The 23681-nt window shown below is 38.5% G+C and overlaps 1 protein-coding gene across 2 annotated transcripts in view; it reads left to right on the top strand.

Annotated features, from left to right (window-relative positions):
* The window catches only part of LOC101475277 (somatostatin receptor 3), a 43859-nt gene extending 20485 nt beyond the window's left edge, over positions 1-23374 (top strand). Inside the window, exon 2 of one of the 2 annotated variants that reach the window (XM_004556344.3) lies at positions 15906-23374. In XM_004556344.3, the coding sequence (XP_004556401.1) occupies positions 15940-17391 (1452 nt within the window). In that variant the 5' untranslated portion in view covers positions 15906-15939 and the 3' untranslated portion in view covers positions 17392-23374. Of the gene's footprint in view, positions 1-15902 lie in introns of both variants that reach the window. The other variant, XM_012920526.3, reaches the window with a different exon arrangement.
* The last annotated feature ends 307 nt before the right edge of the window (positions 23375-23681 follow it).

Below are 23681 nucleotides of genomic sequence, written 5' to 3'. Positions count from 1 at the left end.
ATTCACACCAGATAATTTATGTCTTTGTTAATATCAATCAGTTTTATCTGACTTTGGCTTAAAGAAAATACCAGCTTATGATCTCACATGGTGGTTAAAGCAAAAACGCTTAAGTTCCTCTGTGGATTATTAAAACCATCTGCCAGAGGTCGGCAGATCGACCCAAAACTACCGATAAGATCGATACCAACGCTGGTTTTGGTATCGACTCAATAATAATGTGATAGGGTTAATACCTCGTTTCTATCCTCAGTGTTCAGTGTGTAGACCACAAATAAATCTGATCAGCTGAAATAAATAATCTTTTGGGAAATGAAAAAATGTACCTCACACGTACTCTATGAAAAATGAAGCTTTTTTTGCATCTTACACAACAGAAGCTGACCCAAAGGGCTTTAGAGACAGTTCGTTTCAATTCAGTTTTATTTATGTAAATTGACTTGAAATCACAACAATAATTGCCTTATGACACTTTATATTGTAAGGTACAGACCCTACAGTCACACAAAGGCCGGTACATTAACATTCCAGGGCCCGTATCCCTAAAGATTCTGAGAATCCTCTCAGAGAGCTCCTAACTTAACCTAAAAATTCCTTGCCAGGAGTTTTAGCTTAGAAGGATTCCAGAACATTTTCAGTGAACTCTGAGCAAGGAATGGATGGAAAATCCTATCTTAGTGAGGAGGTGTGGTTGACCCCGTTGCTAGGTATGAGTCATCATTTCAAAAGCCGTGATTGGTTGATCCTACAAGTTTGATGGAAATGAGCTTTTGGTGATAATGAGCAAAGGATGTACCCTCAAATCAATAAACATATTATATACTCTAATCTTATGCTGACTGTAATTGTAAATAATATTTCACATTCAAGAAAATATCTGGAAAATGAATAGTAAGCTGTAGGGGTTATAGCCTAACATTAGAATCTAAAATATGTGAAAACTTAAACTCATTACACCCTGTTCAAATAATGATTTGTGTCTTATTTGCTCATATTAATATCCTAGCTGACATATTTTGTACTTTCACTCCCATATGGACCCTGTTGAAAACAAGATGGCCTATCTCAAGGGGCTGTCCTTAATGAAGTAGAAATCACAACGTTACAAGTCCAGTGTGGTCTTAACGAGGGTAACACGGCTCAGCTTTTAGCAATGTCTGTGATTGCAGACCCAAGTCATCACTGCTGCATTGTTGCATTTTCCCGGTTGCCAAATACCTCAGGGTTGTGATTACTTTCGTCTCCGGTGTAATAGTGTTGTGGCGTCGAGTTGGTGAAGTAATTGCATCTCTAAGGAGATCCACCACAAACATGATTCCTGCACGATCCAATCTGTAGCGTCTCAATAATTCCCTGTCATCCAGTGTTTGCAGGACATCTCTCCTGCCTCTTCTGTTGGCCATTTTGTGCAGCTGCTTAGGGGAACTCCTAAGCCACTAAAAGTCCTCTTCCCTGCTCTTAGCAGATCTCGCCTTAGGAGCCCTTTTAAGCGTTAGGAATCTTGAGGAATAGCTTTTATATTAACTGGGATTGTCGTGTCACTTTTAGGGGAAATTCTAAGAAAACGTCATGACTCTGAGAATTTTCTTAGAATTTGGCCGCTAGGAGCCACTTTTTGCACAAAGATTCTTTAGGGATACGGGCCCAGGTCTCCAAAAAAATGGCACCACAAATGCTACACTGTTTCTTCGGTCGATATCTCGATTGTGACAAAGTATTTCATAGACTTCACATGTTCTAAAAAAAACAAAACAAAACTCAAAGGCTTTGGTTAAACAGTGAACCACTCCATTGCTTGAATGATTTTCCAACAAAACCACAGCTCACAATAAAAACAACTACTTCCCATTCACAGTAATTGTACGTTGTGTGCCACTCACTTCCATGAAACCACAAATAGCAGTCGCACCTTCATGTCTGAGATAAGGCAGCTTTCACCTCCAGCAGCTCTGATAGCTGCAGGTTTGTTCAGCCACACAAAGGCACTTCTGCAACAAAAGCCACTTGTTCAAAGAATGTTTGAATAAACACACACTGGGGTGATTTTAAGACTGCTCAAGACATATTAAAGGGGTCGGTTACCTTTAATACCATTACATGTAAAATGTAACACTAAAACAGTGTGTTAGCTTGAACCATCAGAGCGTGTGCAGACCTTTTTGATGCAGAAACTCCTGAAGTCTGCATTTATTACAGTTATGTAAGTGCAGATGTAAAACTGCATGGATTCATATCTGGGTGAAATTTCATAGTATAAATGGTGGCCACGATGAGCCTGCCCTGTACATTTTTTGTTTTTGAGATATAGAAAAAAGGCAACTATACTTTCAGGATGACTCCATGGAGACTTTTAAAAAATCTAATAGGCATTTCTCCGTAGTGTCCTCAAGGAGATATAAACTTAATTTTAAATTTAACCCTAAAATCAAGTCTCTACTCAACTCCCCCTCTCACGGGGGAGTTGAGATTTCCCCCGACATTTAGAGATTTCATCAGAGATGGTCTAAAAATCAATCAAAGATTGCTGGACAGATTTTTTTATTCGATTTTTTAGTCGTTTTGATGAGCGGTTCTTGAGAAAGTTTTACCCCACAATCAGCCATTTCGCCCAATCAGACACACTCACATTCAGTCAGTCTATGCTCAAACCTGTCATCTTTTCAGGACAGCATCTTTTGTGATGCATTTAGGAGACATCTGTAAATTGTAGCCTTGTTTCCGCCACTGTATTGGATAAATAAATCTGTAAATCTGTCCGGAATGACTCAGCGAGACAACCAAAAATAAAGAAAAAATGAATGTGTCACCAATGATCACAAGTGATGAGTCCCTGATACATCTCTAACCATCATCTAGTCAAAGGCTGTTGACATCAAACGGCTTAAATATAGATCATATTTCATTTTAGTCAGGTGTGCTGTTTTTTCCAAGTGTTTTTCTTTTGCTATGTGAAAGGTGAAGAATTGTAGTGACAGTAGAAAGCTGGTGAACAATAATCTAAAGAAAGCAAAAACTGATGTTTGGGTCACAGATTTGAAAACGTTCTCATTGATTAGATTAGAGACTGAATGGAATATTACAAATAAAATGCAGTTAACAGACAAGCGTCAAGATGTTATAGATGTAGACAGAGAGCTTGGTAAATTAATTCTGTGAGCCTCGTAAAAAATTAAAATAGGTGTTATGGATGCACGGCAGAGTTTATTTTAAGATGAAGCTGCTAATTGTGTAATATTTGAACTTTCCTGCGGATCATGAATATTTTCAGCAGTCGATGAAATGTTGTCAACTCACAGAGCCCAAATTGACATATTTAAATGGCTTGTTTTATCCAAAAAAACAACTTTATTCAGTTTATCTTCACACATGACAAAGAAAGCAGCAAGTATTTGAGTTTTTTGGTTGAAAAAAGACCTGAATTTCTTGTGAAATACAAGCGATGGTATGCACACAATGCCATACATGTAATTCAACTGACAAACATGTTTAGCTGTTTAATAGTTTTTACATAAGACACGCAAATCAAGCTGCTCCATGAAGCCAAGACAAATTAACTGAAATTTAAATGAAATTTTTATGACCTGTTTAAATGACGCCTGTTTTTTTTGCACCAACAATCTGAAAAGAGGCACTAAAATTCACATTTATTGTCACAAGCCAGGCTTCCATAGAAAATTGAAATGAAGTTTCAGAAGAAATGTAAGCATTGGTCCTTGACTGTTATGTGAATGTTTAGAGGCGCATATCTTCCGATGCGGTTCTGGGTGGCCAATTTAAAACTATTCATTGCTAAGTCCAATATCAGAACCACTAACAGAACTAGATACGAGGCCAGTATTTGGTGCCCTGAATTATCTGAACTTCTGCTTGTAACAGCAGTTATGTGGCTTTCTTCCACAGACATGCAGTTAGTGGGTTTAGGTTAATTGCTGGTTCTAAATTGGCCATAGACGTGAGTGTGAATGGTTGTTTTCTCTCTGTTTGAGCCTTGCAATAAACTGGTGATCTGTGTCCCCACCCTCTCAGTCTATAGCAGGCTCCTGCTCTCTTGTGAATTGGATAAGTGGAAGAAAATGGTCCTCTTGGGCCCGAGTTATATAACGTTTGTCTGATTGTGAGGGGATCTGTGCAGATGTCCCTAGGTCTGCCAGCTTTTTGGGGAACTTGGACCTCACATTGCAATGCACCATCTATGCATTATCTATCTAAGTTGTTGTTATATATTCATGCAGGTTTGGCTATCCTGGTGACAAGTGAAACTGAAGTTGTTGCTTTCTCATTATTCATTCAAAGCACCGCACAGAAGAAATGCCAAATGATAGAAAGCCATTAGACACTAAATGAAGCTTTTCCTCAGTGACTTCAGTGAGAGTCGTCTCTGTTTACATCACAGTCATTATACTGAACTAAACTAAACAAATTAGAGCAGGTGCAAAAGATTTTTTTAAGTGAAATAAACAACAAAACTAGATAAAAAGGAAAAAAGAAACAAAGTAACTGAAACTATTTTGTGTGAAGACAGAATAAAACAAATATTTTGATATTAGTTCATTCCTGAACTTTTACTGTAACTAAGACAACAAACTGTCATCTTTTCCTAAATATAAACAAGCATTTTTTTTTTCTGCCTACTTATTTTGATGGAAAATACAAGTCCCACTAAGGTCCATTAAAATAATAATTTCACATTAACTTTTGGTTCCTCGTGGGACACCAAACCTTCTTTTCATCCGCTATGACCTCATTTTCCTTTGGACGTTTTTTCGCTCGTGCTCTGCAGTGATGGCTCTGGATCAACATTCATATGATGCTCTATGAGTATGTGGGCCAGATTAAGAGAAAAACAAATTAAATAATGGATGAAAACCCAGCAGAGCTCCACTTTCAAAAATATATCAGGGTTGTTGAAGGCTGATTTGAGCTGATTATGACCTCGGAATGATTTTGACAGTCTGACACAGACCGAGCTTTTAATTTCTGATTTATTTATTTAGCATGGAAAAAAGTTTTAGGACTACTGCAAAGTCTGAAGACTTCTTGAGTGACAGAAAAATCCTCACCCCTACAGTTCAACCAGGGATCACATTACCGTTAAAACGCCTCTGTGCTCCTTCTACACGATCAGGGTGCCAATTCTGGCAGCATCCTAAATCTCCTGCTGAGGTGCTTTGAAGAAACCAATTATAATTCTGTCTTTTGAATTCTTCTTGGATCTATTTAAACTTTTTTGTGATATGTGATCACTTTCCTATCTAAGTGCAAATGAGGTCACGTGCACTCTTCTTTATGCCTTTGTTCCTCAGGACAACATAAGTGCTGCAAAATAAAAGGCTCTTTGTTCCTTGTGGCTTTTGAATAGAGCTAATGGTTTAAATGGCACTAATTTATTTATTTTTTTAGAGAGTAATACCCATTTTGGTGACACAGAAAAATCAAAAAGTAAATGAATTGTTTTATATATTTGATATATATTGTTCAACTGCAGTCAGATCCCTGACACTCCCATACTGCCAGGTTTAGAAAAATCGATTAAAAATAACAACTTATCATAGATTGAACTGCTTCTCTTTGCGAGTTTAAATGAATTCAGATTAGTTTTCAAATGTATATAACTTCTATTCCTGAAGTATCTTTCTAGGTAAAAAAACAGACAGTTGTGGTGTTGGTAGGAGCGAGGCGAATGGCGGCACTAAAATGCCACAACAGTCACAGAGGAGGAGCGAAGCCAAATCCAGACGAACAGGAGGCAGAAGTAAAAGTCCAAAATCAAAGGCAGTGGAAACAAACAAGCCCGGCCAGACAGTAGCGGCCAGACTCCGCTTCACCTCCGCTGAACTGTGCGCTGTGTTTGTTGCATTTCTTCTGGCTGGAGCATTTTTAATGACATTATCTGAAAACTAATAGGGCTTGCTGTGTGGCCAGTTTGCAGTCCAAGAAGTTTGTGCTTGAGTTTTGATGAAATGATGAAATTCTAGTATTTTCTGAATTTTGTCCTAAACTCAATTTATCAGGCTGTGTGGGAGAGTAAAGGTGGTCATATCAAACAGACTTTCTGGCTCGTTAGAATTATTTTGGTCTCATATAACATGTTTGAACATTGTTTTAAAAAAACCCTCCACCTATTTCTTATTTTGGTTGCAAAGTATAAAGGGATGAGGGGAGGCTTAAGACTTTGGCACTGTACCATATGTACCAAAGTCAAATTAAAGAAGGGACGGTACAAGTAAAAATGGATAGATGGATGGCTCATTTAAAGACACAAAACTGGCCTGACAGTTAGACATATACTGGGTTACTTTTTATTAACTCTTTTTGTTTCTTTTTCTAAATAAATAACCAGTCAAAGACAAATCAGGACGGGAGTTATCCATTTGTGTAAACTCAGCAGAGTAAATAATCAGAAACTCTGGGAATATGAATCTGAAAGTGATGCAGCATTTCTAAAGTTTTTTGAGACGACCCGTCACTCCACGTGTCCCCTCTAGTGCTCATACCAAACCTGCCCCCATGCATGCCATTATTTTTGGTGTCAAAGCTGATAAGAAGAACAGTTACATGGTGATAACATCAGGACACTTAGCACTTTATATACTTTATACTATATTTGTTAACAAAACCAAATCAATTCTCTTTCCCAGGGAATAAATGAAAGAGCACTTATTTACAAAGCTTCTCAGTACTATGAAGTGTTTCTAGTGATAAAAGAAAATTCTAAGAAAATTGATAAGTGTTCAAGTGTTCCCTTCATTATGATGTTTTCTGAGAAATCCGGCTTAGAGTTGAGACGTATCATGAAAAAGAATGATCTTCACAGAGCATTGAGCCCTTAGAAGAGCTCCTCAGGTGAAAAACTGTTAGGAGTGGAGAGGACTTTAAGAGGCTTAGGAGCATCTTAACGAGGGGAAGAAATGGAAGAAAGGCACTTCCCTATGACAAGTGGAAAACCTTAAAATCTGTTGGTTGTTGGTTATAGCTGCAGCCTCAGCCGGTGGCACAGCAAAATGTGGAATTACCACGAAAAACGAATCTATATTTGTATACACCGGCACAAAACAAAAAGCACGACTGTAATCAGTTTATTTCAGTAATTAGTGCATCTTCAGCATGTATTGTGACAAAACTGGAGATGTGTCACCATGGCAACCAAGAAGCCAAAGCTTTAAAAAAATGGTAACATCTGCTGCAAAATATGATATTATCTTCAACCTAACCCTGTAGTTTAAATGATAACAGATAGTAATAATAACAGATGAATAATTGAAATTGAAGGTAAAAATCCATCATGGTGTCTCTGGTGTGATAAGTAATTTGCTCCTCCACCAACTCCTCCAACTTACAGATGTGGCCTTTTTTTCTGCCGTTTAAAACTGAACATCATGAATGTTGTGTACACAGACACAGAAAAGTACACGTGAGAGAAGACAGATGAAAAATCATGTGCAAGAACACAAAAATGGTAGAAATATGCGTAGAAATGGGGATGAAGTGAGCATCATGTAAGAAAATCTCCACTTTGTGCAGGATTCGCGGTACTTCATTTGTCTCTGTTTGAACGCTGCAGGTTTGATGCTGCTGAGATGGGTTTTTGTGGTGCGTAACTGGATCCCCGACCTAACACCATATCACGCTCAGCAGGAATGAAAGCGATCACGACAAAGTTAAGTATGGAAATCCTGGAGAAATGCCACGGGGATGACTGGGATGTGTCTAACCACAGCAGTGATCACACAAACAATTACAGCTCTTTCACAGCATCCTGTTGTGATGCAGTTTACGTGATTTTTTTCACATCTAACAGACTCACGAAAAGCAGCAGTCGTCAGTGTTTAGCTGGTGTAATTTAAAAAGCAGGCCAATTGTCCCTGTTAATTATAAATTGATTAAACGCTATATATATATATATATATATATATATAATTACTGTCTATTCAAATGATGGTTGTGAAATCTGTTCTTTAGTCAAAGCTTCTGGTGACTCAGAAATATGCACAATGTCCTTTAGCATTTGTCCCATGATTCATATCTTAGCAGTGAGATTTGTAACTCGTCATATTAAAAAACGAACAGCAGCTGAAGGTAAACAAGTATTCTGTGATTTTATGTTTTTAGGTCTTCAGGTTATCTCACCCCTGTCCAGTTATTAAACATACTTCACTATTCCATGTTGTTGTTGTCAGTTGCTATCTTCATGTTGCTTCCTATAGTGAAGCTTTCTGTGTGTTTGCTCAGGTTTGCTCTTTGCTTCGTGTTCTTCTAGTTTACTTTGTGTACGACCTTTTCCAGGGTTTCTTTTGCCCTTTGCCAGCTCCTTGTTGAAGTCGCCTGCTTCGCTCACTGACCTCCTGCGTGCGACCTCAGCCTTTTCATTAATGATTTAGATTTTGTTGTTTTTGTTTTTTACTCTGCCTTCTTTTGTCCCGCGGTCGAGTCCTCCTCTCCTTCAGTGAATGAATAAAACAATGAAACTCTAACTTCAGTCCCCAGGTTCACATCTACACCAGTGCCATCCGAGCCTGATATCATATTTATTGAGGCACTACACAGTATTCATTCTCATTTAGAAAGGGTGGGATGGTTGAACATCCTAAGCCTAAGAACGAAAAATGTCTAACTATAAAGTCACCTAATGTATATGTAAAGTAAATTATGTATTTGTAATACACTTAGCTGTTGTCTCATAATAGCCTAATATTGCTATTTGCCAGTCTAATCATTTAAAAATGAAGAAATTTAAAAAGGTATAAAAAATATATACAGTATAATGTAACATTTTAAAATGAAGGAATTTCTGCATTGAATTTATATGGATCTTCTGTATTTATGAGCCAAAGACTGAATTTACCATTTAAAATTTATGGAAATGCCCATAAACAACAAAAACCCAACATAATGATGTGAGAAAGTGATAAAGTCGTAACAGCTGGATCAAGCTGAGAAAAACGTCTCTGGTTTCTATAATGGCCTGAAATGTTTGAGGCATGGCACTTGATGAAGTCTTTCTCAAATAGCAGTGGACAGCTCAGATTCGCAGAATGTAAGGTGTTAAAGCTGGTTTCTGCAGAGCCCCTCTGATGGCATGGTCCAAAATATAAATAAATTGTGGCCACAAAATACTACTTCGTGGGCACGAAATACTTTTTTGTGCCCACGAAATACTATTTTGAGGACACGAAATAGCTATAACGTGCGCACAAAATGCTAATTTGTGGGCACGAAACACTTGAGCGATAACCGTGATCCTTCCCAGGCCCTTCCAGTTGGTTGACAATAAAATCTATCCCAGCGTCCAGGTCGTACTTACGTCTGTAAAGCAACTGGGCTCTCAATATCCTGTTTAAATGTCTCTCCGTAATAATGGTTCCTTGCATTGCCAGGCTTTTCAAAAGGCATTTGTAGCTCATTCCCAGCCTAAAATAAAACTTAATCATACTGTCTCTGTACACGGTGTATAGGTTTAGCCTACTCTTATGCTTATGTCTCTTAGCAGCTGTCCAGGAATTGTATCAATATGATGTGCACACGTTATCTATTTCACCTTGAGGCGACTTTTGTTGCGATTTGGCACTGTATAAATAAAATTTAATTGAAATTGAAATTGAATTGAATTGAGTTGCCACAAATGCGTAATTCGTTGCCACGTTATACCCAATTTGTGCCCACAAATTAGCATTTCATGCGCACCTTTTACCTATTTCGAGCCTTCAAAATAGTATTTCGATGGCACAAAAAAGTATTTTGTGGGCACGTTATACCCATTTCGTGCCCACAAAGTAGTACTTTGTGGGCAAAATTTATTTATTTTTTGGACCATGTCATCAGAGGGGCTCCGTAGGTTTCTGCGTGTGAATCTCGTCTTATTCAGGGAGCTTTTTAATCATTTTTTCACATGCATTGTCTTATACATTTTATTCGTATTTTTTACGTTTCTATTGAAGACATACTGCTTTGAGATTTTCACAGTGTCCGTCTGCCTGAATGTTTCCGGTCATAAATATCCTTTTTTTGCTTGTACTAGCTCCAAATTTTCATTAGACACAGCTGACTGAGAAACCAGCGTCTTTTCCCACACTTGTGTGTGATAGAGTTGTATAATTCCTCCCATTGTTTCAACTGAAAGATCTCTTGCTGCGATGCTTCCTTTCAATCAGCCAGGTGCAACAGCTCATTAAGGTCTGCAAACACTCAGACTGTTGTTTCATATTTAGGTTTGTGCATGTCTTTATTTTAGAAATGCAAATTACAGGTGATTACATGTTTTTTCACCCAACACTGAGTGATTGGATATTTTTTTCCTTATACCTAAAAATACACCATTATGTTTTCTTGCTGAGGGACTGTTATTATGAAGTCTTACTCTTTCTAGAAAGACATTTGCTATCAACACGTTATGGACATACATGCAAATCCAAACCAGTTTAGCAATATTAAAACTGTGTATCTTTCTCATTGGATAATGATAATCTAATGACTGCAGCTGATTTGGTAAACATGTTGACAGCTAACGAGACAACAGGGACACATTTAAACATAACCAGAGGACATAATTGTATTTGTTTGTTGTTTGTTTTTTACAGTTTCTCTGTTATTTAATTGAAGAGCAATATGAGTTCAGGGCAGTACAAAACCACCATGTGCGCAGGCTTTTATCAGCAGTACAACATACCAGACCCAATTTGCTGGTATTTGTAATTTGTCCTTGTTCCTTGCAAAAGAAAAATGGTGTGTACTCTTTCTTCCTCTCTTTCAAACACTTCACCTCGAGAAGACAAAAAAACTCATTCTTCTTTTATTTGGTTCAGTTTGATTTACGACCCTGATCTCTGGGCTTTGTCTCCCCCCTGTTTCCATGGTGCCCAAATTTGGGGAATGTAATGTGAAATGTGCGTAATCACGAGGAACTGGAGATATTGAAAAATGATTAATGTGACAAAACCAAGAAACTACTCGGCCTCGCAAAGAGGTAAACAGTAGATTGGCTGCTTTTGTTTTCGTGTTTTGCACTTTGCATTTTTCCTCACGTGTCTTAAATTAAACTAAAGAGACTGAAATCCTTTTTTATTGAGTCTGCAGCTGCCGCCTTGGCACAACAATAAGCTTTCAGTCAGTTTGTTAGATGAACTCTTGGATACGCTCAGGGCTCTGCTGTTCACACATTAGATGTTCTGTAAGTTAAAAAAAGAAGAAGAAGAACAAAGCGATTTCGAGAAGGCTTTCTGTAAAATTCATCCTTTTATTCTGACACATTCTGACACTGAATACACTGAATAGGCTGTACTGCTGTGTACTTATTAAAGAGTTAACTTAAGGTCTTTGTAGGTGAGCTACGTCATCTCCATTAGTCTACAACATTGTGTTAAAAAATGTTACAGATATATTTGTTTAAATGGTGGGCCAGCTCAGTTGCACGATGGTTAGCACTGTTGCCTCACAGCAAGAAAGTCCTGAGTTCGATTCTGTGGAGTTTGCGTGTTCTCTCTGTGTGTGCGTGGGTTCCTCCCACATTCCGAAGACATGCACTTAGTGGGGTTAGGTTAATTGGTAACTCTAAATTCACATAGGTGTGAATGGTTGTCTTTCTCCATGTATTATAATGAATGGATTGTATTTATATAGCGCTTTTTGAGACCCTCAAAGCGCTTTACAATTCCACTATTCATTCACTCTCACATTCACACACCTTCCGATTACAAGACGAACTGCCAACTCTTGAGCCACGATTGTCATTAGCCCTGTAACAGACTGGTGCCCTGTCCAGGGTGTACCCTGCCTCTCGCCCTAAGACAGCTGGGTTCCAGCCCCCGCCCCCAACATTGAGCCTTACAAGGAGAAGTGGAAGAGAATGGATGGATGTTTCAATGGTTTAAAAATAGCTCATGTTTTGGACAAAAGTTATCTAATTCAGGAAACAGCAAGCCAGGCCAGGAAATCATCCAGAATAATGATGTGTCTATTTTACACACAGACTGTGTAAAATAGATACAACATGACCAAATTCCAGTCTGCACACTCCAGTAGACACACTTTCCGGCATGTTTAGTGCTGTTTCAAGGCAACTAACCCTAAGTGGAAGTGGGCTAAAAAAGTCATTCAACACACAAAAATAGTTTCTGTGTGGTTATTTCAGAAAAAAATGGCTTTCATCGAAACTTATTAAACTTAAATTGCTTTTATTTTTGTAGTTATAATTCTAATAGTAAAAAAACAATAAAGTTCTGTGTCTGTCAATGACAGGCAAAGGCTGGAGCTGGTAAAAACGATCTTAGAAATTCTTCCCTTCATTCAAATTAACGAATGAGATGACGAGCTGCTTTCTTTTTTGTTATCTTGAGCTAGAATGGAGGCATATGGAGATTCCCGTTATGATTGGCCACTAAATGCAGTTCAATCGAGAACTGGCATTGTGCAGTTGATGTTAAGTACTGCAGAACAGAGCATGAGTGTAGAGACCCTCGAAACTTTTGAAGCTCAGTAAGGTTGTTTTTCACAGGCTCTTCTGTATTTGTTATTCCCACTTATCAGTTATTTTAGAAGACGAAAAAGATTCTTAAGCCTTCTGTTTGTTGGTTTGTTACAGCTTAAAACAAAAGTTATTACTAAATACAGATGTTGTGTTAGTTTTTGCTGTGAGCGAGCTCTAATTTCTCTGATCAGGGTTTCTGCAGGTTTTTAGAAAGCCTTAATGTTTAAAAATCCTGTGATCTGAAGTTCAGGCGTAACATTAAGGCTGTCATTTGTTTTCAAGTTAAAGCCGTTATTATTCACCATACCATGTATGTGATGGCCAAACCCATAGCCACACTCTAAAGTCGGTAACTTGTGTATTTTCATTTCTTCATTTGAACACAATAACACACTTTAGTTTCCAATAACTTTATTAATTGGTTTGGATACATTTGTTCTATTTGTAAGCACGTACATTTAGTTTACTTAGGAATTCATACCAGTTCATTACTTTTATTTTTGACTAACCTTTGTTTCTTTTACTTTTTACCTGCCATGATCCCTGGGAGTTGCCAGACAAAAGGTGGTGGACAGAGTTTGAAATCATTAAATACAAAGAGGGATAATTGGACCACACCACCACTTCCTACTGAAGGGGAGAATGTGTATTTTCTTTAATTAAAAACAAAGTATTTGTACTTAATTCAGTATTTGAGTTTAGGGTTTAGTAGTTTTGATTTCCTTCTTTGGTGTTTAGTTTATTAACGAACCAGAATCTACTGCATTTTTGTTGTTTACAATTGTGTTTTGTTTAGTTACCCCTCATGTTCATAGTGGTCTGATCAGGCATTGTATGTACCCTTGTGTGTCATTTCATGTTTAGGTCAGTTATGTTTGTTTGGGCAGTCATTTGGTTTGTTGAGTTTTGTTTCTTTGACCTCTTTTATGAGCTGAACATTTATTACTTTTGTAAATATAATTTTTGGGGGGTTAAATAAATGGAAACCCTAGTTTTCTAATAATTCCTGTGACTCCTGCTTTTTCAACTCGGTCCATCACAATGTACCATAAACTGTATATAAAAAATGGATGTAGCTGAAAAGTGACACCAGTGCGGATGTACCTTAAATTGCTGTATTTATTTGCCACCAGGGGGCGATGTTTATGTTTACTATTGAAATTGTAGTGTTAAACTCTTTAGGACAACAGACCTTTTCTTGCTCTTGGACCTCAGTACAGCTATCCTAGTTTCAGGTCACTGAAAACAACAGAATGCTTCAACTGTTAATAGATAAAGTCTTCTCAGTCTACAACTTGTACAACATTTTTGACAATATGTCATTTCAGTTTGGACAGCAGTGACCAATAAGCAGAGCAACACGACCTTCTCTAGCATGCCAGATACTCATTCTTTCTCACATGCTTCATTTAAAAATGAAAGAGATTGTGTGGGTGAGCGTAGCAGCTGTTATTTCCCTTCAGTGTTTGGTCAGCATGACAAAGTCTCACCCCCCTACGTCTTCCAGTCGACTCTCCTCCATGCGTGTTCCCAGTTCACATTAACTAGAGTGCTGCTGGGTTGCTAATGAAATCTCAATTATCTGCTTTTTCCACGTGTGAGAATATCCTGTGTTTAATTTACCTGCTTTATCAAAAGAACCAAATATAGATGGCATGGTGAAATCATGCTGCAAACAAGCATCTTTATCTATTTGCTGTGTGAGTCATTATCTCATATCCATTTCTATCCCATTTTCGTTATTTTATCTACAGCCTTTCTTTTTTGCAGCTCACCCTCTGAGAAACATCTCTGCTAACTCTTCATGTAACAGCCTAGCTTATTATGGCTAACAACACTTTTTGGGAGTGAAAAAGTGACTTGCAAAGCTTGATTTTATAAAATACCCTAACTCTTAATTTACAAATGCATTGTAATACTATATCTAATAATCTGTGCTCAGAATACAGACACTTCATCTTACCACAAGTTTTATAATTCCAGATAGATGTTTCCTAAATATGTTTTATTTCTCATTAGCAAAATTACAACATAACTACTATTTACATGTATTGGACAACTAAATTGGGAGACCTTTTGTCTCCTCCTAGTCAGCCTCCTAGTAGGTGCACATTTAAGTTTGAAAACCCAAGGTGATTTTCTGAAAGCTTGACTTCTTATCTTGACCTTGAGTTCAAGGTCACTGAGATTCAAAGTCGTCCAAGATGTTTAGTAGCTGCACCTATGGTATGAATTTCAAAATCCTACAACACCTCGTTCCCGAGTTATTCGCAAACTTGGGTGTCCACACTACCAACCCCGCCCACCCACCTTTTATGGCCGAGGGGTTAAACGTGTTGAACAGGAGCTTTGGGCCACAGCTGCCTTTGTGTACACAAAAGAAAAGCAAAAAACCTAAATGAAGAAGAGAAGCCACCACAGACTGTGGACATGTCAACACATACCACATTCACATTAAAGAAATTCACCATTTACAAGTTGAGACATAACGCTATAACATTAAGACAAGAAAAAGATGGGTTTAAACAGCTCTGCTGGAGTCGGGTCCCATGAGCATCAAGCAATCAATTGTTTCCATTGTTTTTACAACAATGGAAACCCCAATGAGTTTATTGGAAGACTGGATTGATTTTATTGCATCTGTGAAATCGAAAAGTCATTAAGTGAAAGGCCGGCTTTAGGTTATTAAACCTGCAAATAGCAAAAAATAATGTTTAGTGGCCTGAATGGCAACAAACTATTTGGTGACAGAACAGAAATATAGGAGTTATACCAAGAAAAACAAATACTGTCTTCATGTGGTTAATGTGTGTTTTACATGCAAAGAATCCCCAGTTTTAAACCAGGATGAGATGGGCATCTGAAGGTTTATGCCTCTAAGTCCAACCTCAGTACCTCGGCTTCATAAAATAAGGAAGTTGCTGAAAGTACAACTATAGCAGTATTTTAAAAAATCAGACCAAGCTTATAGTTAGAAAAAAATAACATTATATATATATAAAATATTAAAAATGATATTCAGTACACACAAATAATAAATAGCTTGGGATACCTTGTGAGCATCATTTTCAATCAAATAGTAAATTCTTTAGTGTTACACTTATCTATTAACAAGCATACTGTTTTGTGTTTTAAAAAATTGTTGATGAAATTTCTTAAAATGACCCAGTAAATTTATACAAAGTTACAAATTGTATAGACTTTAACCACTTCAGCCATCATAGTACATCATGGTAAATATATATTCAGGTTAATATTTCTTATTATTGATGACTTCTTAGTCTGAGTGTGAAGAGCTTTAATATTAAAGTAAAAGTACTGTTACCCTTTGTCATGTCCTTGAAAAACAGTTTTTCCATTTCTTTTCATTGCTTTCTGAAAGAAACTTGAAAAATGTCAGCTATGAAGTTCAGTGACTTTATTTTATTTTTCTTTGCTTCAGCAGAACAGATGGGTGGGAGCTGAGATCACAAAGCAACATGGGTGACGCGTCGTATTCCGGCCTGGAGATGACGGCTGAGACGTGGGAGAACGGCAGCTTTGCGAGCCCCTCGCCGGGTCTCCCACTGTTTCCGCTCATGTTCAACGACAGCGATCTGAACGACACGCTGTTCAACTCCACCAACTCCACCGCCCCTGATGCCTTCTCGGGTCCCAGCGTAGCAGGGGTCCTCATCCCACTCATTTACATAATTGTTTGCATCATCGGCCTGGGCGGCAACACTTTAGTGATTCACATTGTTCTGCACTACTCAAAGATAGAGTCCGTGACAAACATCTATATTCTCAACCTGGCCATCGCCGACGAACTCTTCATGCTCGGCCTGCCTTTCCTGGCGGTGCAGAACACGCTCCAGTCATGGCCCTTCGGCTCCTTCATGTGCCGACTGGTCATGACTGTCGACTCCATCAACCAGTTCACCAGCATCTTCTGCCTGACCGTAATGAGCATCGATCGCTACCTCGCCGTGGTCCACCCCATTCGGTCTTCTAAGTGGCGGCGGCCTCAGGTGGCCAAAGTGGTGAATGGCACCGTGTGGGCGCTGTCATTCCTTGTTGTTCTGCCAGTGGTCATCTTTGCTAACATCCAGAAAGCAGGAGGCACCTGTAACATCGCCTGGCCCCAGCCGGCTAACATCTGGAGGGCTGCTTTCATCATTTACACCTCCACTGTTGGATTCTTCTGCCCTCTTCTCATCATCTGCCTCTGCTACCTGCTCATCGTCTTCAAGATCCGCAGCTCGGGGAAGAAAGTCCACGCCACCTCGACCAAGCGGAGAAAGTCAGAGCGGAAAGTGACACGCATGGTTGTGATTGTTGTTGCTGTGTTTGTTTTCTGCTGGTTACCTTTCTATGCCCTCAACATCATCAACTTATTGGTGGCCCTGCCACCAGAGTACCAGGGCCTTTACTACTTTGTCGTAGTGCTCGGTTATGCTAACAGCTGCGCCAACCCTATCGTCTACGGCTTCCTGTCAGACAACTTCAAGCGGGGTTTCCGGAAAGCCCTCTGCCGCTCCACGAGGAAGGTGGAGAACCACGAGCCCCTGGAGCACCAGCAGCAGGACGAGGGCAGGAGGGCGCTCATGCCCAGAGAGAGCCTGAGACGAGCAATCAGGGATGAAGAGGATGATGATGAAGAGGTGGTTTCAGAAATGACTGAGATATACAGAATTGCCCAGAATGGAAACAGCAGCTACCAGCTGCAGAGCTCGCAGCCGTTATTCTTAGAGAAAGGCGCAACGCCTGGAGTCACAGAGCTAGCCTCCCCAGATAGGCGGGATAACATGGGGGATGCGAAAGGGAAAGACGCCAACGGGGCCACCCTGACTGTCCCACTGCTTCTCAACGGAACCAAGGGTGGGAGCACTAAAACGCTACCAGAGGAAAACTTGGAACCAAGCGCATCATTGGAGATAAGTTACCTCTAGTGTAAAATATGAACTTTAAGTTTATGGGACCGATGTGGAGTGAGTACAATACAGGGTGGCCTGCTTCTAAGCCAAAAAAACCCCCCATAACAACCCATTAATGAACACTTGGGTGGGTCTTAACATTTTTTCATCAGTGTACACATTAAAAAGCATGTTTATAATGTAAATTTTGTTTATATGCATGCCTGTATGTACAAATATGTGCCTTTAATTGGTTTGATCACCATTTTTTTCTGCTCTTTTAAGCTGTTATATTCCATAATGTGAAAATCATTTGCTCAGGTTTGGCTGTATTTAAGCTTCAGTCGCCATCTAGGTTGATGACATGGGTGTTGTTACTGCAACTATTATAAAACCAAATGCCTGCAGCTCCAGCTCCTAGAAATCCTAGTTTGTCTGTTAGTTTCATTTTGCTGCCGGGATCACACTTTGTGTTTTCTATAGAGAGTCAAACAGGTAAAGAGGTGGTCGGGGTGGATGAACAACATGCAAAAAAAAAAAATGTTTCTGATTGGGTTAGGACAAAAGCACTAATTTTCACACTCAGTGAATCCAGGAAAAAGTCAATTACATATTTTTTGAATATGATTGTTTAATTTAACATAACCACCAGCTGCCAGCTCCTAAACATACTCAGCATCTCATTAATAGTGTCATTGTCATGAATCGCTGTGTGGCAGGCAAGCAGGAGTGGTGGACCCAAAATGCAGAACTCAGACACGGAAGTGAAACTTAAGGCGCAGCTTTATTGCTGGGAAAAACCTCGTACAACTAAACTCACCAAAAGAAAACCAAAAGTCAGAACAGAGGAACCAAGGACTGAAACACTGGAAAGAAACACTAAACTGGAGCAGGAGGCCAAACACTAGGAACATAGAAGCAGAACACACAGCTAGTTGAGGGTACGACGCGACACTGACACAGAGAAACACAGGGCTTAAATACACAGACGGCAGTAATCAAGGGATGAGAGACAGAAGGGGAACACACCTGGGAGAAATCACAGCTGACGAGACAGGGGAAACGTAACTGAGCACACTCACATATGACACAAACCTTCACAATAAAACAGGAAACTCAGACACATGGAACCAGGCAAGACATTGAACTAAACAGACAGATTCACAAACAGATGGGGTGACACCATAGACAGAGACAGACTCAAAGGCAGACCAAATATGACACACAGAACTCAAACAATAATAATCATCATCATCATAAACTAGAAAATGATAACTAAAAGCGCTGGGTCACCGACCCAGGACCATGACAGTCATATCTTATCTTTAAATACTTATTTAACCCCTTGGATGCATGGTGCACTGTTAAATTAATCCTTATACACTTTATACCGGGCTCTGTGCAAGGCATAGTTAAGGTTATGAGAACTGTGGATCTATGATATAAACTATCTATATACTATATAATTTGTGGAAAACTGTTTTCTCTTACTTACATTATTAGTATGTTATTATTTTCCAAGCCTGCTGCACTTTTTCAAATTCCAGGGACCCATTATGTTCATTTCCTTGCCTCATATTTTCATTCTTTGCTTCTACTAGAGTAACTTTACACAATTAGCAGTTGAGATGAATCCTTATTTAGCTTCCACTTCCCTCAGTTTATCCTCCATCTAAAACAAGTTTCTCTGTTCAAGACAATTTTTGATTGGCTGGCCCCGCACATACAGAAATTTTAAACTCATGACCAAATGTTTTGGCAGTGGCACACATTTTGTGTTTTGTACACTTTGTCATTTCAGTTTTTACTTGGATTATTTTCAGCATAAGCATTCTTTGCTTCTTTTTTTTTACTGGTGAATAATCAGTTCTGGCCCAAGTCCTGATTGATGGTAATCCATTTCTGTATTATCAGTGCTTCAAGTCGATCACCCTTTGTGGGCTTCAGGTTATCTGCTTGCTTTTAAAGGACTGATCATACGAAAAACATGCTCAAAGATCAGCTTCTTCCAATGGTCCAAGAGCAATGGGGTGATAATCTGTGCATTTTTCAGGATGATGGAGCACCACGTCAGAAATCAAAGCGATAACTAAGGTCAAATCAGCTTTTTGGATCAACGGCCAGGAATCTCCTCAAATCTATTTCTTAATCCCACCGAGATTTAATCTTAGAAATGTGCCATCATTCAGGATTTGGCTCAGAGGCTGATATCCACCACGCCACAAATAACGTTTGTATGAAAGACAAGATTTGTGCCTTTGCCAAAACTTCTGACCCCACTGTTAGAAGCTTTGGCCATATTAAGTAATAAACGTTAGATATAAAAGATGAGCATATCCACGCTCATGCTGTAGGAATTTTCTCGTAGAGCTTCCAGCCCTGCTTTCAGAAATCAAACACTTTAACAGTTTTAGATCCAGCATAATTACAAAATCTTATTATCCAGCTGCTTCCAGTGTGTCATCAGAGCAGCAGTTGTGCACGTAAAATAATTTGAAAAAGCCGCCTCATAAAACCAAAGTGCTTTATAATAACGGCTGGATTGATGTGACAGTCAAAGAGATATTAGAGAATCCATTAATCTGTCAGTGCTGAACCGATACCTGTGTGAAAGCCCTGAGGCTGCTGTCAGAATGAGAGTGCTTCTAATAACCGCTGACATACAGAAGTTGCTGTTCTAAAACATGCCAACAAAAAAGGAAAAGTTCATAGGAAAACCATTTTTTAAATTTAAATATTCTATATTTTTTTCATTAATTTCAGTGCCCCATTTAAACTCAGTATAATCTCTGATCTAATGAAGATCAAGCTGCTGCAGGCACTCGCAAACTCCATTAGCGTCATCCCGGTTTCCCTCGCTTGCATCATTTGTCCGTGTCGTAGTTCCTCACCGTGAAGATGTGAAGCGTGACGCAGGACCGAGTTCTTTCATCCAGAGCGTCTCGCGCGTTTCTGAGGACGACACGCCGGCTCACACGAGTCAAACCGCAATCACACTGGAAAGCGGAAATGCTGTGAATTTTTCATGTAGTGTTCACCTTTATTTATATTCCTATAGATACAGATCATATATATATATAATTTTAAATTTAAAACTTAAAATGAGCAAACTGAAACAAATGAAACTTGTTTCTACCTGACACTCAGATTATAGAAGGAGAAAAAAAACCCTCCCATTTCTGATATATAATCATACTGAAGGCTTTTATACCCTTATTTGATTTACTTATAAAAGTGTCCACTTTCTCATTACTTTCATATATTGTTTTAGGAAGTATCCAATACATACAAGTTTCATTTATATAATTTTTCAGGGGATCTTATATCTGTTTTCACTCTTGTATGCTTTTCATACAAGTTTCACACAAGACAGATACAAACGTTATAAGATTTATATATATCTTTTCCATTAGCCTTATATGATTCACTATATGAGGCAAGCCAAATCTGATGCAAGTCTTTATAAGTTTTTTCGATTTCTTTTCCATATGGGTAGTGTCAGAGCAGTCTGTTGAGTGAAGGCAGGTATCCAATGATTTCAAGCCAAACGGTGAATGTAACAAATTCTCTTAAATTTCTTGTACCTGCTGCTCAGGTAGCGGGCCAAATGTTTACTCATTATTTTAATAAGACTTAAAACCACTGACAGACTGACCCAGCCTTAAAGTTGTTTCATTTTAAGCCTCAGAAATAAAAATTCAAGGTGCTGAAAAACACACATTCACTTTTCTCCTTATGCTGCAGAAAAGCTTGAATATTTAACCAGTGACCTTGAAATCAGTTTAAAATGCTTCATAAATTTTCTGCTGGATATTGTTATTCATATCTTTCAAGCTATTGTCTGCAAATAACATATTCAGATTTTATATAATATGCTTTTTTTGCAACATAAGGGTTTTTAAGATAATATCAGATGTGGGTGGCTGATCGCAGCAGTTCCATCTATAGAAATACTACGTCCACAGTTCACACCGACACTGCTTTTTAACTGACAGGTTTACTTTTCCATGCATGGCAACATTTTCCCACAAGAAAGAGACAAAACTGTATTAATAAAGAAGAAATTAGGGAATATACTTTAAATTGATGTCTGTTCATTCAGTAAGGTTGCTTGACGTAGGGAAGTTGGTAAGGTTATAATCATAGGGTTGCAATTATTTCTGGTTTTAAAATACAGATTTTTGTGGTTCGCTTATTGCCCTACTATTAGAATTATTTGCTATGCACAGGTTGCTAAAATAATGTTATTACACCTGCATACAGACAAAGAAACCCATGTTATCTTTTAATTTAGCAAATTACATATTTCTTTGATGTCTAAATTTAACTAAAACAATACTTGTATCCTAGTTTTTCACATGTGGAAGACGAATTTACCCATAAAACTCCAGCACTCTCCCAACACATGCTGACTGCTCCACAAAACAGTTAAACCACACCAGAATCTTCAACATGCATATTTTAGTAATTTAGATATTTACTGTCTCGGGCCCTCGTATTGAAAATATGATCAAGCTAAGCGAAAAGAGAAAAGAAAACATCGCCCCTATACCTGGAAACATTTTTTTTTTGTCTCTAGCTGCCATTTTGACTTTTGATATTCAAGGCCAGACAAGTGGGACTCCACTATTTAGAACAGGGATATTAGACATACAGCCTGGGCCAGAACCAGGATGCCAAAGGTAATGTGTGGCCCAGTATAGACGACACGGTACTATTCAAGGAAACTGCAACTTTCTCCAGGGTAGAAGTCTAAACCATCACCAGATTTGCAGAGATGTTACAGAAAGTGTGCCAGCGGGTTTGATTTATGGCAAAGATATTAAAATTGTGCCAATTCTGCATCAGACATTCAGGCCTGTGGATATTTTTTTGTTTCTACGTAATGATTCTTATTTAGTTTTAAGATCAGAAGTTCAAGATTTAGAAGGTTTTTTGGTAACTAACATGCAGCACTAAAGATCAATACAGCTGTCAGACTGTGTGGAACTCTTTAAAAATAAAGTCAATGAAAGTGAAGACGAGCAAACACTGCCAGATAAAGCTGTCACGTCCCGGTCGCTTAGAACAGGTGCAAGGAGACGAGCTTTGAAGAACACTTGAACAGTTCTCAGTGAATATCAGGTAGCTTTTTTGTTCGGCTTGCCCATCCCTATGTGCAGCGAGTGTTCTGTATTATTTTCTATTGCTATAAAAGAAATCAAGCTGCATTCAGTTTCCATGAAAACGTGTTTGCCGTAGCAGGAATGGTTCATAAGGACAATTTCTAAGAGACAGAGTTGCATGGCTTTTTATGTTACAGCATTCTTACTGATTCTATACAAATAATGTAGATAATTATCTGATTACATGGGTGTACTTTGAAATTAATCTGTGTCGCTGCTCAGATTGTGACCTTAGCGAAAGAGCTAATTTGTCTGTGTTGTTTCTTGAAAGCTGAACACTGAGCCATCATGCCGAGGCTCGCTGATTAATTATACACGTGCTGCCTGAGGTGTGTAGGCCAGGGTGGATCCAGAAATATTTGAGCAGTAGCCACAATACTGTTTTTATGGTCCTCATCAATTTCAGTACAGCTGTAATTAAACATATAATTCTGAAGGATCTGCGCCTTAATTAACCGTTATGATCTGTATAACTGCAACACTGAAAAAGATTTTAAAAAGTTAATAAGTTACTATTTTCTTATCTGAAGTTATGTCTTTGTGGTGTACTGAGCTGCTTCGGGAATGTGAGTTATCATGTAAAACAAACTTGGTCACACTGGCTTTGTGTTGGTGTGCATTCTTGGTAATTTTGTGTGTTTTAATTGTCATAAAGTAAAGCTATGTGCCAGACAGGCGTCCTTTCTTTATCAGACTCCGGTACATGTGAATGGACTCCTGTACACACTGTTTGCACTTTGGTGTGATTACACACAGACTTTTTTTCACATAACTGTAAAAATGATTTTGTTCATTACTCACAAACAGTGTCAAGTTGCCTCTATTGAGCATACAAAGGTTTATTGGGGCTCATGGAAGAGGATCTCCATTAAACGCCAAATATTGCTTAAAATTTACTACTGACCTGCCTTTCTTCTTTTTCCTACCCTAAAAAAGTAGTAATTAAAGTGGATTTACTAAACACTACGCCCTCAGTTCACAACTGCTGGCAAAGCAATGGCGTAAAATTCTGCATGGAAAACACAGTTGTACAAACCCCATCAAAGAAGCACAGATCCATGCTACTCCACAGCACCTTGCATTTAAATGACAGCTCATTTATACTGAAAATGGAAATAGGTTTTGTCTACATGTAGTCATCATTTATTCATGAAACACGTT

The sequence above is a fragment of the Maylandia zebra genome, linkage group LG4 (genome assembly GCF_041146795.1).
Source record: "Maylandia zebra isolate NMK-2024a linkage group LG4, Mzebra_GT3a, whole genome shotgun sequence".
Lineage (NCBI taxonomy): Eukaryota > Metazoa > Chordata > Actinopteri > Cichliformes > Cichlidae > Maylandia > Maylandia zebra.
This window is presented reverse-complemented; position numbering and strand designations above follow the sequence as displayed.